The sequence below is a fragment of the Anopheles cruzii genome, chromosome 2, assembly GCF_943734635.1.
Source record: "Anopheles cruzii chromosome 2, idAnoCruzAS_RS32_06, whole genome shotgun sequence".
Taxonomy (NCBI): Eukaryota; Metazoa; Arthropoda; class Insecta; order Diptera; family Culicidae; genus Anopheles; species Anopheles cruzii.
The window spans coordinates 32,370,991-32,387,308 of record NC_069144.1 but is presented as its reverse complement, the minus strand read 5'-3'; the positions used below and the strand labels follow the sequence as shown (position 1 = coordinate 32,387,308).

Sequence of the window (16,318 nt, the reverse complement as noted above, 5' to 3'; positions counted from 1 at the left end):
GTTTCAATTACACTGGCGACCTAGGGCGTACCACCCCGTTGCGTTCGGATCAGCCTGGGGCGCACTTACAGGTACAGGCCTTAAAAACGATCTGAGCAATAAGACCGAAATGACCAGAATTTGTTAGAAAGTTTTGTCAATTAGTTATGTAGAAAATACAAATGATGGTGGTGGCTGATAAAGTTGTTTTGAATGACTTCCCACTGGCTGGTCATGGTAAAAGTTTAACTACAATAAAACAAATATGTTTCGAAGAAATGTTTCATTTTTCGAAAGTATTTATAATTTAAATTTCTAAGTAGACCATAAAGCTACAATAAAATGACAAATTGGCAATTTCACCCTTTAAGACTCATCCAATATACACCAATATAAATTAACACAAACCAGTAATTGAAAAAAAAAGTTTCAGACAGCAAAAACTTAAGGCAATTGCAAATTTACAATTTAATCATATCCAGCATAGCACTCGGTATTTTCTTGACTTGATGTTAGGACTAAAGTTTTAAGGAAATACAATTTAACTTTTTGTTAGTTATGTAGCGACCTCGTCATAAAAATATCAAATAGTCGAGCAGCACCATCGAGCAGCACGGTCGAGCAGCTTCATCGGGCAGCGTTAAAAAATAATATCAAGTATTCATCGACCGTGCATTCTCCGTGCAATCGAAGATTATTCAAAGTAGTTTATTGGTGACTCTCAACGAATCCGGACATACAATTTTTTATCTCCCAATCACAAATATAAATATTAGGAAATGTCAAGATTTGTACAGTTACAACTAGTGAGTGACGTTTCAATTTTATTGCTAGACTCAGGTCGCGCTCGGTGATAGCAATTAACTAAACACCAAACCACCAGGCGTCTCCATTGCAACCACAAGCGGTTCAATACGATCGAAAGATTTGATAGAAAAGCCAATCCAGCTGCCAAACTCGCACAGCGATTGTATTAATGAAGATAATCTCAGTTAAAGTTGACGCAATCCTCTATGTGGCGTGAAATTGGCCACGAAATACAGTTATAAGTACAAGGTTCGGTAGTCAGTTCTTCGGCAAGTTCAATTGCCGCAGAGCACATGGCAATGACAATCCGAACGCGTTTCTTCTTCACGTGACATGCGTGACTATTCTCCCACGTGACCCATAAAGCTGCCACAAGTATTCAACTGCATAGCGGGTGAATGATTACACACATTATGAAACGGTTCGTAAGATGTAGGTCTGTTACTGACGGACAGCCTCCGATGCGGAATAATGCTTCGTGTTTCTAACCTAACCGGGGCATCTCGGTCAAACCGAAATGCACGTGCTGTGGACATATTTTGCACGTGCAGAGCTCAACTAGTACACTCCCATCCGAAAGACCAGTTCATTAGCAAAACCAGTGCCAGTGTGGCCTTCCATTAGCAAATTGATTGGTAAACAAAAGGGACACGATTCATTCATCTGCGTTTAGCCTAACAAGACCGAATTTGATAGTAAGTTGATAGGTCTTTAAAACTCACGTTACAATGGCTTCAACATAACAACAAAAACTAATTAACAATTGTAATCGTGTATGTAGAAATCTAGTAATTTCCTAATATTTATATTTGTGATCGGGAGATAAAAAATTGTACTTCTGAATGCGTTGAATGTCACACATGAACTACTTTGAATAATCTTCGATTGCATGGAGAATGCACGGTCGATGAATACTTGATATTATTTTTTAACGCTGCTCGACGAAGCTGCTCGACCGTGCTGCTCGATGGTGCTGCTCGACTATTTGATATCCTTATGACAAGGTCGCTACATGTATTTAACCATCTGTACTATTTATCCCACGTGTGAATTTCTTGAAGAACGCGAACATTTAAAACATGAAACACGAACATATACACTCACCTGAATAAATAACCAGGAGGTAACCAGCGCCAAACTGCTATATTGTCCGTTGAATCGATAGTGGTAAGCATAGAATGAGAAATGATACAAATAGAAGAACCTGCAAGAAAACAAGAGAAAGCGAAATATGATTCATGTTTCGATTTAAAAAAATGCCGCTTCCATTTCCGAACCAACAAATATCCGACCTTGGATTGAATACATTATTATCGTTCATATTTGCAGATATACGCACACTCGTATATCGCACATCGCACAATTAAATAGCAAAATTTACAGAAAGTGCTAGAAACAGAGCGTTGACCATCCATCGCTGGACAGTTGCTTCGAGCGGGCATGTTATTAGAAATTCCAGCGCCGATAAATCAAGATCCAGCAGATTCTGCAGGCTCTGACTGCCGCTCCATCATCTCACGCAGACGAACGCACCCGGCAGCCATGGTTTCGTCGAAACGTGTACGTGGTGGACGCGCTGCCTGTTCAAATTGACAAGCAAAAGTACGATTGACGGGTTCCGGTATCGTGCGGTATATGGATACCTTATAACTTCAATATCTTTCTGATACCCTTTCGCTGAATGTAGAGATCATCGTAAACCAGCAGAGTGAAAGGCAGGCATCTTGGGTAGCCTATCGGCGAGTTCCGGCGAGTCCGCCTCCTGATGTCTGGTCTCCGTCATGCAATGCGTACCGAAAACCCGTCGAAGGCTGTCGACAAAACGCGGATAAGTGGTCATAATTTTATGAAGAGGGTTAATCGAAGGAACATCATCTCGCACACCCGGGACCGAGGCTGGTACGGTTTTATATTTAGGTCAAAAATTTATTCAATTTCTACCAAACGGTCAGCCGCCCATGTTCCCCATGTAGTACCCTACACAGGACCTACAGTGCGGTCCCGTGCGTCCGTCAATTGAGACGTTCGGGCGTTGTCTTTTTAGCTGCGATCTGGGTCGACGATGTTGATGTGACATTTCGAAAAGAGACTTGTTTCGGGAAGCGAGCCGGATGATCTGAGCCGTGCGGTGCGTTGCGGACCGGAGGATCCGGAGAGGGTAGTGATACGAAATGCGTATTTGCAAAGGGTTTTCGGTTGGGCCCAGTGCCCACCACACCTAAGCAAGTACAAGGCGAAGTGGACAAATGGAAACGACAGAAAGTGGAGAAAAAGAAGGCTGCCAGGTTTCGATACTTTTACGCCACTTCCCTTCATGCCACTGCCACACTGCCTTTATTGAGCGGTCCACGAAAGTCGTCGAAGTTAAAACGTCGGCCAACATCGGACGGCTTTAAATATTTTATTTGTTCTAAAAAATATCATACCTTTTGCTTTGCTTCATTTCTTACGCCACGCCTAGTGCCTGCTACCTGCGGTCTTGACAGTTATGGCCGTTTTTCGGAAGGCCATCATCAAATCATTATGAGTCCATGCGGTTTGGGCCAGCGCGTTCGGTAATGTTAAGTACCCTTTTCCAATCTGGGCAGAAATAAAGGTAGGACACCCCCCATCTCTCGAGGCACTCCGAGAGATGCGGATGGGTTGGGAGTAATAGAGTTTGCCGGAAAGCGCCGCCACGCTTCCGGCGAAACACACGAAATCCTTTAACCTTCACTTCAACTGCGGAAACAAAGGTGGTGGGCAAAAATGCTCCTACCGTGAACCGTGGAACGGATGCGGATTGTGTCCGCTTCATGGCTAGTATTCGGTTTGATCGCTTCATATGTCTGCGGCACAGAGAGAGAGAGCTCGAAGAAGCATCGAAATGTGTTTTCGCTACACGAAAGACATCTCAAGTTGCGATTGCAACGTGCTATCGGGATGTGAACGTTACATTTTCATGTAGATTCCACACGAGGCTTACAATGCCCCTGGTGCTCTACACGCCACGTAAACCCCTCGTGCCGGACCGGAGCCAAAGCTGTCGAAAGAGAGCAAAAGTCCCACCATTCATAAATGTATGCTCCTGTTGCTTCTTTTATCCAGATACGGCAGATCTGTCCATCATCGCCGTGGACGCCGCCGTGTGCAGGCCTTTTAACTACGAAGCGGACTGGAGTACGATTTTCATCGGATTATGCAGTGCTGAAAATCTCAAATCTGCTTCGGAATACCTAATCAGACGAGCATTTCCGATGCCTCACGACGGGAGCACTAACGCCAACTTCACCAGCCAGCCAGCCAGCCAAGCATAAGCCATCAGGGCTAGGTGAATAAAATCCGGCGACAAGCTGCCTGCCCTCGTTGCATCCTTGCGGGATTCCTACAAGAATGCGATGAATCGTATGAATTTCTGGAAACAACCCTGTAGCGACTCTCTCAGGAAGCGACCAAACATAATTGACACTAATTCGCTACCTTGGTCAGTAAGGAAGGTTAATTTTCGGGCGGACAACACTTTGCCTCCCCTCAACGCCACGTGCTTCCCAAGGCAGACGGCAGCATCCCATTTGGAAGCGGGATCCAATTCAACAGCATTTTTAGGCTTCTTTTCTTATTCACGTTTTCATTAAGTAAGTACGGCTTTTAGGACCAACGGTATGCTTGTATATCAAAATGTCACTCTCGGGGGATGGATTTCCAATGCAAGCGTGGCAAAGACCGTCACGCCAGATATCATGTTAACATTTACTTTTCGTACGACGAGAGCACCCTAGACCACGTTCCAACTGAAAAAAAACCAAAACTATGGCCCTCAATCAGAGTATTTAAAAAAGAATAATTCCCCGAATAATTTAATGAATAGTGGACAAAGGTGACAAGCCGTTTCGAGAAAATTATCTACCGTTTGATTAGCGGCCATGCGGCCTCAGTTACAAACCGTACAGAGGCTGGGACGTTACAAGTTACGTGCGCTGTACTGTTTAGAAATCTGTCCCATGGAATTGGATACGTTCCACGATCCCGTGCCGTAGCTTCTTCCGTTCATGCATTGTTCTAAACATGCTTGCCAACATTGTCCACCTAACATCGCTACCGGAAAACAGAAGGAAAAATCCAAATTAAATATTTCCCTGAGTGCAAAATTTGAAAAATTCTGTTCACGCCATGCTGCGGATGTATCAGAGCATTGCAAAAAATGTGGGGCCCCAATTTGCGTGAAAACAATTTTTTGTGTTCATGTGTTATAAAGGGTGTGCCTGTCAAAAATTGGTCGAACAAAAAACATTGTAAATCAGTCAAAAACATTATTAAAAAATTAAGTCGTTTTACTCCTTTCATCAAATTTTGCACCATTTTCTTGGTCGTTTTCTTTGCTACAGAACGCCAGTTTTTGTTTAATTCCATCTCACTGACAACTGTTTTACGAGTCCTCTTGATGTTCCGGTTGATAATGACCCAATATTTTTCGATTTGGCGAAGCTCTGGGGTGTTGGGAGGGTTCATGTCTTTGGGCACCACTTGGACTTTGTTTGCGGCATACCACTCCATAGCCTTTTTTCCATAATTACAAGATGCTAAATCCAGCCAAAATAAAAAAGAACCTTTGTACTTTTTTAGAAAAGGTAAAATATTTTTATTTAGCCACTGCAGGACATAAATTTCCTGGTTGATGGGCCCGATCGCGATGAAAATGCCACTTTTTAAACCATAGGAACAGAAAGCCCGCATACGAGACATTTCTTTGCGAATTTCGACAGCTTTATGTCCTTGGAAATCTCTCCTACATTTTCCCTTTCAGTTGCACTGTAGTACTCCTGTCCAGGAAGCTGTTTAAGGTTTGCCTAGATGTAGGTTTCATCACCCTTGACTACACAGAAAATTTCGTGATCATCTTTATGCACAGATTCCGCGATCGTTTTCTGGTCGACATGGTTTGCTTGTCGTCACGATTTGGAGCCACTACTTTCTTCTAGAATGCTAGACTAGCTCGTATTTTAGTTCATCGTACGGTTGAAAACGATACTTCCAGCTTGCCTGCGACATCTCGGACGGAGAGTTTGGGATTCCGCTTGAAACAACTGATCAGTCGTTTCGTCGTTTTTGTCTTTCTGACTGTTGTCAAACGTTCTCCGAATACTTTTAATACATTGGTGACCTTTGAATTGGCCACATTCAACAATTTCACTAACTTGGCGTGCGAGTAATTCGGATTTTCGCGCTGACGGTGCAAAATGTTGAGACGATGCTCCTCTTGTTTCGACACCATTTCCACAAATGAAGGGCAAATGTCAAAATCGAATAATACGTATGATTCTAGCCAAAACATGTTTAAAATGAGAGGTGTACAGGATTTTTTGATGCACTATGAAAAATACTGCGTCAAGTTGAAGTTGACTAATTTTTGACAGGCACACCCTTTACTAGGGAATTATGTTGCCCTTCGACGTTTGAAAGAAAGAGACGCAGAGCGAGAGAGAGAGAGAGAGAGATAAAACCCACACATAATTGAATTTGCATTATGGAAGCAGTAATGAAACGTGGCGATACTTATTTCCACAGCATTTCACCATAAATAGGCGAACATATTAATATCACAAATGAAGCTAGAGAAGTGTTTGGAAATTAAAAAACCATGCCCTTTGTGAGTGTGTATCTGTGCGGTTTGCCGCGAAACGTTAAACTGTAGCTTAAGTTTCGTTTTCAGCATCACAAGCCACGTTTCGGCGACGGAAATGTAATATGTTATTGGCTTCATGATGCGGAAATACCGGTAGAAACATTTTATACGAGGGGAGCCATAGTAGTACAAATTGATTTCTGCCCAATTCGCTCATTGTGCAATGAAAGCGCAGCGGAAATAATTTCCAGCTCACGGGTATATCAAACCCATAATACGCACACAATTATCGCCACATCTGCTCGGAATCGGCGAATCGAAACCACTGCTTGGAAACACGATCTTGGTATCGAGTGCATTGAATCAATCGTGGAATCAATCGTAATGCTATCCGTTTAAACTATGCCGTTTACTAGATTTTATTAAGCACAAGTTATCCAGGGTGGTCAAATAAGCGTTCTCTTTTTCATTTGATTATAAAAAGAGAACGACTAAATATTTTTCGATGCTTAAACATTTATTTGAAAGGTTGATCATCAAATTTATGTGTGAAAAACAATTTCGCTCAAATGTCCAGCTCGGCTGGCTTCGCAGTAGCCCAATCGATCGACCTAATTTTTGGCACTTTAACGACTGTCTGTGGTCCTATCTCAGCAATGGCAATTTCAACTTCAGTGTTGATGTTGTCAATAGTTGCTGGTTTGTTGTCTTTCACCGATCCCCAACAGATAACAGTCCAATGGTGTAAAATCGCAACTCTTTGGCGGTCAATTCACAACACCATTTGTACTGATTATTCGCTGTCCGAAGATGCGGCGCAAACAATCTATCGTGGCTGTCGCTGTATGGCAGGTAGCCCCGTCCTGTTTTAACCAAATGTCAACTAAGTTCTCAGCTTCAACTTCGCCAAAGAACCAATTGTTTTGCATGCATTAACTTCTCTTGCACGACGTGTAGGTTTTCCGAACCCCAAGAACGACAATTCAGCTTATTACAATGCCCCGAGGTGGAAATGAGCTTCAACGAAATGAGCTTTTCAAATATTGTACCGTTTGAGATAAGACCTACCACTTTAGAAGCAAGTTTTTAATATTTCCCAGCTTTCTTCAAGCGTAAAGCGACCCATTTCGTAAATGTGGAAGTGTTTACTAATTGTCTACTATTTCCAGAATCAAGTTTGACGTTTTAACGGTCAAATAATGGGTAGTTCAAAAAGAGAGCGCGTATTTGACCACCCTGTAGTAAAATTTGACTGAAAAGAAAACATATTGGACAAATTGGACGCGGACTCCTGGAGCTCGGAAGGGGAGCTTCACCTAATAGGTGTTCAAATTGCGATTTTACGATTCCGCCATTTCTAATCAACTGCCCACAACGTCAGCCACCATCGTCGCGTGCCTGTTTCTAGCCCGAATGATGGGACTTCTCGCGGAAGGACCAAAGAACTATGTTCTGTGGGGCGCGACCAACGCAGTCCGTCGAATGGTGAAAGTCAAAGGCAAACGTCACAGCACACACAACACAACACCACGGCCCGCCTTACGGTTACGTAAGTTAAATGTTCCGAAACGTGACACTATCCAGTCCACTGAGTGATAGTAGTAACGATAAAGCCAATTAATATAAATGTAATCTCTTAATCCAATCAACACATGCCGTGGCCCCGGGCAACAGCATCCCATCGGCGGGCGTTCTCCGAGAAAGGACCCCATCTCCTGCTCCGATATTATTTAGCGACGGAGCACCTGCCATCGGGCGGCCCCAGACGGTACGGTACGGTCGGAGGACTGACGGATCGAAAGGTGAACTTTACCACTCAGCAGCAGCAGCCACATTGCACGATCTCTTCGGTGATGTAATGAGCCGAATCCACGAGCGAACCAGAGGAATGACGCAGGTACGCATTACGTTCCGGTGCAGCTCGCAAGCCAGAGTGCGATGCGGATACCGCCGTTGCTCCCATTTTATACACTCTGGCTGAACTTGAAGCTTAAGCCCGGCACCGCACGTACCCGGGGGGAGGACAAATGCAAGCCTCGTCTATAGACACTGGGGCGCGGGACGGGGCGCGCGTGATGTTCTAACTCATTTGCCATTTCAACCGCACTAAATTATAATCCAAAACCACACCCCATCGCGTCGCGGGGACCGGGGGCGGCGGCCGGGTGATGGGGCAATTGTACAAATTTCAGCTCCGCCACCGCCACGACGCACCAGAAATGGGACACATTGTGCCTCGGTCCCGGCCGTTCCGGGCCCGGCACATTAAATAGTAGTTATTTGCTCTACCAGGGACCCGGCTCTTCGGCTCGGCAAAGGATCGACAGCAACAGAACCGAAAGCTTGTACCGCAATGTGTACTGCTCGGGGCCGCTGGCACCCGGAACAGGAATGGAACATGGCGTTAGATCGCACCCCTCTAGACGCCCATGGAAATATCGATAAATGCAAGGGACTCTCGATATTCTATTTTAATTTAATTTCTGAACTCCAGGTACAGCGAGGGAAGCGAGACACGTTCGCAAGCAGTGTTCCCGCAGAACGCTCCCGGACAGGCCGGGCCAGACCAGGCTCGCCATCGGCACAATTTGCTTGGCTTCGGTCATTTCGATAGCCAAACCGCACGCTGGATGCGAACCAGCTGAGATGCCGCACACTGGAGACATGTTGCCCGTATCGGCCACGCTTGGCTTGGCCGGGCAAAGAGCCCTCACCCAACGCGCCGTCGCCTTCGACGGAAATTAAGAGTGCCCGGTGCCCGGTGTACGACGACTCCACCGCGACGTAAAATCAATATGGATTGCATATAATTTAGCAGCGTTTATCGTTGCACATTTAAATTTTAATTGAATTGTTCGTCGGTACCGTCGGTCGTTGGCGCACTTTTTCGCACACCCGCTGGCAACGTGTCCTGTCCTGGCCGGTGTGTTTGGCCCTTTTCCGGCGCCCGGTACCGCTACGGGCAAAGTTTACGAAAGATGCGCGGAAAGCGTGCACAACGAAAGCTGGGCCTGGGTAAGTCTGGACACGGTAATTCCAGCATAATTCGAGTAGTTCTACCATTTAACGTGCGTCTACCGAGCGCCACGCAGCCCACTGGCCGCTCCAACAGAAGCCCTTCCAACAACTGCTACTGCACCATAATGCTAATGGCATTACTATGTTAATGCTCGCCCGCGTTTCCCGGGCGTTGGCGCGAAAACAGGCTCCGAAGGGCGGCCCCGTCACGATAGCTTCCGGCAGCGGGCGGGTGGACGAAGGGGGGTCGATGGGGTCCAATAATTATTTGCCATAAATTTATATTTTCATTGCTTCCTCCTCCCTTACTTCCGGCTCGATCGGTACTTCGTCATCGACGGCGGGGCGGCGGTCGGCCACGGGACCTAAAACGAAGCCATCGTAAAGCAGCGCGTTCGATGGCAACCGGAATACGTCGGTTAATAACGGTCGGTTCGGCGTTCCCTTAGCCAGCTACGTGGCTCACCATGGCGCAGGGATATCACCGGGCGCCATAACGGAGCTTCGCAATAGTTTCGGTTTTACAAAACTTACCCCCGAAGTTGGGCTCCATCCCATGTCCACGCCCGGCTTTTCAACGGTCGAGCGGTCGCGTTCCCGGGTCGGCGGGTTCACGGTGGAAGGATATCATAAATTCTGTTTCCTTACGACCGCAGAGAGCAGTGCACGGCGCGGCCATCGCGCGGCCATCAAAGTGCGGTGACGGCGACTTCTATAAATGCAACCGAAGCGTCCCATTGTTTGTTTATGCCTTAAAGTGTACGGTGAACACGATGCACACCCAGCTCGGGGTTCCCGAGCACTCCCAGCGCCAATCGGGGGGCACACCTGTTAAGGGAAGGCAAACCCATTTCGCGGCTTCGACCATCCCGACGGGAATGCCACGCGGGATCCGGGAGACCTGTGGCGTGGCGTGCATTTTTAATAGCTTCATTCGTGCGTCGTTCTGGTCGCCGGTCGGTCGGAGCGCTCCGGTTTCGGTATCCTCTCCTGCAAATAATGACGCATAAATGCCCCAAACGAACCTCGTCCGTTGATGAACACGTTTCCCGGCATTCCGGCAGTAGAGCCGACCAACCAACGGGCGTCCCGCGGTCCCCCCCAGGAGGACACGTGTTCCGTGTTGGGTTGGATTGAGTTGGTGAAAATATTATGTATTGTTTATTTTTCGGCTTCATTGGCTGGCAGCCAAGCTCGGAGGTTCGGTCACAGCGTACCACCAAACGTCGGGTGAGGTCACGAGAACATACCCTCTCTTCACGTGCGCGCTTCGATGGCTCATTTGACGCGATCCGTCCGTCCGCCTCACGTGGCCAATGTGGTGGCCGATGTGATCGGAAAAACACTCATCGTTTCATTATGTGTTAGCATTAGTGAATCATAATTTATTATAATACGCCATTTTGCATGAAGCCGAGCGCATGGGTGAGCAGCTGTAGGCCACGGAGCGGGCCCCAAAATTTTCGAAGGTCCCACCCGTGGCCCCGGGGGTGGGCAAAATCTGCTCCACGTCGCCGCACGCCACGCGGAATGCTCGTTGTGGAACAATTTGCTCACAGTTCTCGCATTTCGTCGGTCGCCTCTTTTCTTTCCATTCTGCCCAGGACCGACCCACAGTAGGGAATTTGCATGGGAAAGGCGGACATATTTGTTTTTGGGAAGAATCCGTGGACTTTTTTCAACGTTTTTGTTGCATGTGTTTTGATTAAATTCAACTTTTTATGTGTAATACAAGCTGTTGCAAATGCAACCCAGCGGCTCCTGATCGACTGAGCGATCGATCAGCTCCCGACCGAGCGCTCCGACTGAGCGCCATAGGCGCCACGTTCGGGGCGCTCGCGAGACCTGCGCGCAGTAACTCCGACGAAGGAATCAGGGATAAAAAGGGAGCCAAATCGAGCGATAAGCGGTTTTTGTTAAGCAAGTTTTAAGCGGAGTGCAAGAGCGAGAGTTTTAAGCGAGTTTAAACAGAGTGCAAGAGTCAAGTTGTATAATCAGTGCCAGAAATACACGAGTTTTTTAACTCCCGAAACTGCTGAACACAAAAAAGGAGATTAAGAACCTGACTTGGCTTTCTACCATCTACCATCTACTTGGCTACCCGTTGCATTCGCAACACAAGCGTTCAAGTATAATAAATAAGGTATTTTCGTTATGTTAAGGTTTTTAAACGCCCGAGCTATCCAATTTGAACGACACTAAAATCTTTTAATGCACAATCTAAACGCCTAGGTTATGCAATCTGCATTACACCAAAATGTTTCAATGGATATTCCTCTGCAAATGCGTAAATTTTCAACAAACCAGACACCAGGCGCCTCCGTTTATACCAAATTTGTATCATCATTTTTTTCTTAAAATAGGAATTTGCTAACTTTTCTGCCGGAATCTGCAAATAAAACTTACAGTAAATGTTTAAAATGGTCTAAACTTTAATTGTAATGTCTTGTTTAGGATGTACAACACTGTACATTTTTTTGCTGCATTACCAAAGTTGAGAAACTGTATTTTTTTCTAGTTTTTTTATACAAATTTAAAAAAAATGTACCAGTAATGCAAAACGTAAACGTTTGATTGTTTCATATGAAAGATGGATTCATTACCTTTCGAATGATGTAAAATATAGGTATATTATTGCAAAACTGTGCTAACGATCGCGTTAAAGTAGCTGATAAAAGTTGATTTTTAAGATCCATTTTTATCACTTTTTCGACTTTGACAGACGAATTCTCGGAATCTGCGCAACATGGAAGGCTAATTCGGATTTGTCATAGATATCTTATCTATTTTAAGCCAATATAACTAAAACCCCCAGTTTTTGAATTGACTTATGGCCGCCTTTTCCCCATAGTGCACCGGTCTTCGGGTGACGGGGAGCAACGTCAGGGCACGCGGGTTACACACACATCCCAGTCACGCGGAGCGGACCCACGCCGCCGCCGGATGGCTTGCCGGCGCGAACATGGAAAGGCGTTTTGGCGTTTTTACGATTGTTATTTTTATGAGAGCTTCAGCAAATACCACCGCCGCCACCCACCACACCCCCCTCCCGAGAACTTGAACCTGACGGTTCGAAGGTCGGAACGGGCTCGAGGTGCATCGAGCCGTGGCCGTCACTCGGCGAGAGCCTGATCCGGCCGGCCGCCCGGCATCTTGTTTCAGCACTTTGCATTCTCGGCCTGCGGGGTCGCGGAAGCGGGAGCGCCTCCGTAAGACATACCCACACTTACGGCCACGCCACGCCGACACAAAGGTGTGGTAAGCTATAGATAATTTATTATCGTTAAACAACCGAAGGGAGTGATACTGGGAGTGGGACCCTCCTGATTGCCGCTTCGGCGCTCGCAACACTCGCACACTCTAATAGATTTCCCGAATTAAACTGTTGCAAAATTTGATACCATCCCCCGCCGGAGGTCCACCAGGATACTCTCGCCAGGCCGCCGCCGAGACACACGACCGGCGGCAAGTTGACGAAGGCGTTGTCCCATCGGTGTGCGTGTTAGCTTTCTTGGGCGCCTTGCGACGCCCCGGACGAAGAATTAATGGGGATTACAACAATTATCGGCACCGGCTGTGGCGAGGTGTGGCCGAGGATTGAAGCTGAGGCGGGGCGCAACGGGGTGTTTACAAAACATGAAGAAAACACACTCATTATGTTCTCGTATTCGGCACCCCTCGCATTGGCCGCTCGGTGGAAACCGAAAAAACGTATTAAATGCTACCTCGGCCTCGGGACCGCGCCACGAACTTTAAAGTGGTAGGCCTTTTACTCGTTGTTTTCGATTGTTTCTGTACGTTTTTCGGTTGGGTACATTTCATAAACTGCATCTCCGGCTCCGGCAAGTCGGCAAGGAGCAACTAAAACGAATAAAATATTAGGTTTATGCGTTGAAATCCATCGTTTTTTTACCAAATTGAATCGTTTATTGTTCAAAACTCTTAACAAACTGGTCACTCAAAGTACTGTCCGTCGCTAGCCACTACTTTTTGCCATCTCTCTGGCAATTTTCGGATTCCATCGTAAAAGAATGTCTTATCTTTCAAGGCAATCCACCGATCAACCCATTTTATACATTCTTCATGCGAAGTGAACCGCTCCTCAGCCAATCCATGTGCCATTGATCTAAAGTGATGGTAATCCGAATGAATCCGATGGTCTCCTTCAATGCTCGGCTCAAATGCATTAGTTGGAGTCGGTAGCGGTCTCCGGTAGTTGTTTTATTTGGCTGCAGCAGCTCATAATAAATTCCGCCACGCTGATCCCACCAAATGCAGAGCAGAAGCTTGGCTCCATGGAAATTCTGCTTGGTCGTCGATGTTGTCGCATGACCAGGATATCCATACGATTTTTTGCGCTTGGGATTATCATAATGAATCCACTTTTCATCGCCAGTAACTATTCGATCCAAAAAACCTTTGCGGATGTGTCGTTGGAGCAGTTGTTAACTCATGCAGAAACGGCATTCCACATCGCTTGGCTTCAACTCGTAAGGCAGCCAGTTTCTCAGCTTTTGGATCATTCCCAACGCTTTCAAACGTCTGCAAGTTGTTCCTTAGTCCACTCCACATGCATCTGCAAGCTCTTGTTGTATTTGGCACGGGTCATCTTCCAGCAATGTTTCCAACTCTTCATCTGCGAACGTCTTCACTGGTCCCGGGTGCTCCTTGTCCTCAGTGCAAAAATCACCACTTTTGAAGCGCCGAAACCGATCAAACCGACCGGTTTCGCCTATAACAGCATCGTCATAAGCCTCCTTAAGCAACCGGCATGCTTCGGCTGCTGTTTTCTTCAGATGAAAGTGATACAACGACACTTCCCGCAAATGACGCTTTTTTGGCTCGAATTCGCACATGGTTTCGTGTTAATAACAATCTCACAATGGAAAAATTGACAAATGTGATGATGCAGATTTGTTGACAGATGCCTAAGCTTGAAATTTGACAGTTATTTGATGACATTTGTGCCTTGTATCCAACAGTGGCGCCACCTATATGTAAACGATGGACTTCAACGCATACACCTAATAGAATAGGGCGCTGGCTCTGCAAACGGAGTTTTACGTAAACACGAGGACAGTTTTTACCAATCGACTCCGCATCACGGGGCGCGCTCTTATTTATTGGCGGGGATGGTAAGGAAAACAATACCACAGGCAAATGGGCCAGGATTGTTTTTCTTTGCCAGATAATTATATTCCACTAGTAGCCATCGGCTGATTTTCCGTTGATCTGTGGCCGTGGCACATAGCTCAACTGGCCCCGTGATGATTACTCTCACCACCATCAACCCGCCGTGGGACCGTGCGATGTATCGGTTGGTGGAGTCCGGGCGGATCCAGGGCCGATTCGTCGATTCCACGCCAGTTCGCCTGCCAAGACCACACTTTCACGATATCGAACCACACATACCAGAGCCAGAAGGGATGCCGACGCCAACCGATGGTTGATTTTCATTTGATGATCGAATGTTGTTTGTTGTTTTGTACCGTTTCGTACCGGAGCAAGACGAAAGCAGGGCAGGAAGATTGATTGATCCGCGTGCTATACAGAAACAGATTTCATGTCTCCGGGCAACCTCGAAGAAAGCGATGCTGTGAGTGGAGTTCTTCGCCAAGCGACCCGTGCGACGAGTGTTCGTCGGGTGTCCCATTTCGAGAGGGTTTAAAGATGTTTCTCTCCGTTTTTAATCAACTACCATGATTTTGATCGTTCCGCGACACGGTGTCTGAACGATGGCGCGCGATTGGGTAATGTTGCCGAAAAATTTACCAATTCAATTTGTGAATGATGAAATTTCTTCTATCACTGTTTCAATTGAAACGACGACGATGGGACAAAAGTTTTCCCGATTCGATGTTCGACGACGGCACATACATGAGACAACGTATCACGCGGAAAAGAAGTCCTGTGTTTCTCTTTTTGATTTATCCAGCCCATCCAGACCAGGATGGGCAACCGAAACCAATACATAGCTCGGTGCCGGTGGCGCTGGCGTTGGGTGTCCCGTTGGATAAACAATTGGGAAAAGGTAATAAGCTACGAACGGTTGACGGCACGGGACGCGGAGAAATTGAAGCACATTTTAAGTGCCACGGATAGGTTCAATATTTGTTCAAATAATATAATTTCGACGACGACGACGGCGGATACAAGGCATCCAGGCCGAGCGACTCCGGTCACCGGGTACCGGGGGCATAAATACTAGAGAACAGAGAAATCGTTCGATTTCACAAAGTGTTTCGCAAGATTACAGGGGCTCGGTAGACGAAACCTTTTTAGCCGCTTGGTCTGGTATCATCCGCAGAAAATTGCTGAGCAAACATCAGGCGGCGAACTGGATCCGGGGCGGATTTTAAACTAATTTGGGTCGAGCATCTGAAGTGTGGTTGAGGTGCACCTGGCAAGCAAAAATCCTGGTCTGGATATTTAATTTATTTAGTTAGTTTAAATCTTTTGCCGTAGTTCTTGAAAACAGTGCAAAAAACTGTTTTACAACGTTGGTGGTTTCAAAACCAATTCACCAACCGAAAGGATCGAGTCTGAGGACCAAAAAAATAAAATATTAGGTTGGGGAAGAAGTAATCCATTATTTTTGGGTGAAATTCAAAACATTATCTAAGATACTTTCGATGGTCCGATTTACGTCAAATATGTACCGTTTTGTTGAAAAATTTGTTGTCTTTTCAAAGGTAGGCTGATAATGCCTCATGCCTCAATTGCTAGCTTCGAACGGTGCAATTTTTAACAGAAGAGATCTGCATTTTGTATTTGGCCACACGAAAGCAACTCATAGTACATGATTCCTCTCAAGTCCCACCATAAACTCAGTAGAACCTTACTGACCGTAAGTCCTGGTTTGACCACCCTGTAAGCTGCTTCACCATGCTTAGACCACGATCATTTCCACAC

General features: G+C 46.2%; 1 protein-coding gene across 1 annotated transcript in view; it reads right to left on the bottom strand.

Annotated features, from left to right (window-relative positions):
* Positions 1-16,318, bottom strand: part of LOC128277462 (uncharacterized) — a 47,683-nt gene that overhangs the window by 3,194 nt on the left and 28,171 nt on the right. The window contains exon 9 of the mRNA XM_053015917.1: positions 1,891-1,990. Within this exon, the coding sequence (XP_052871877.1) occupies positions 1,891-1,990 (100 nt within the window). The remainder of the gene's footprint in view (positions 1-1,890; positions 1,991-16,318) is intronic.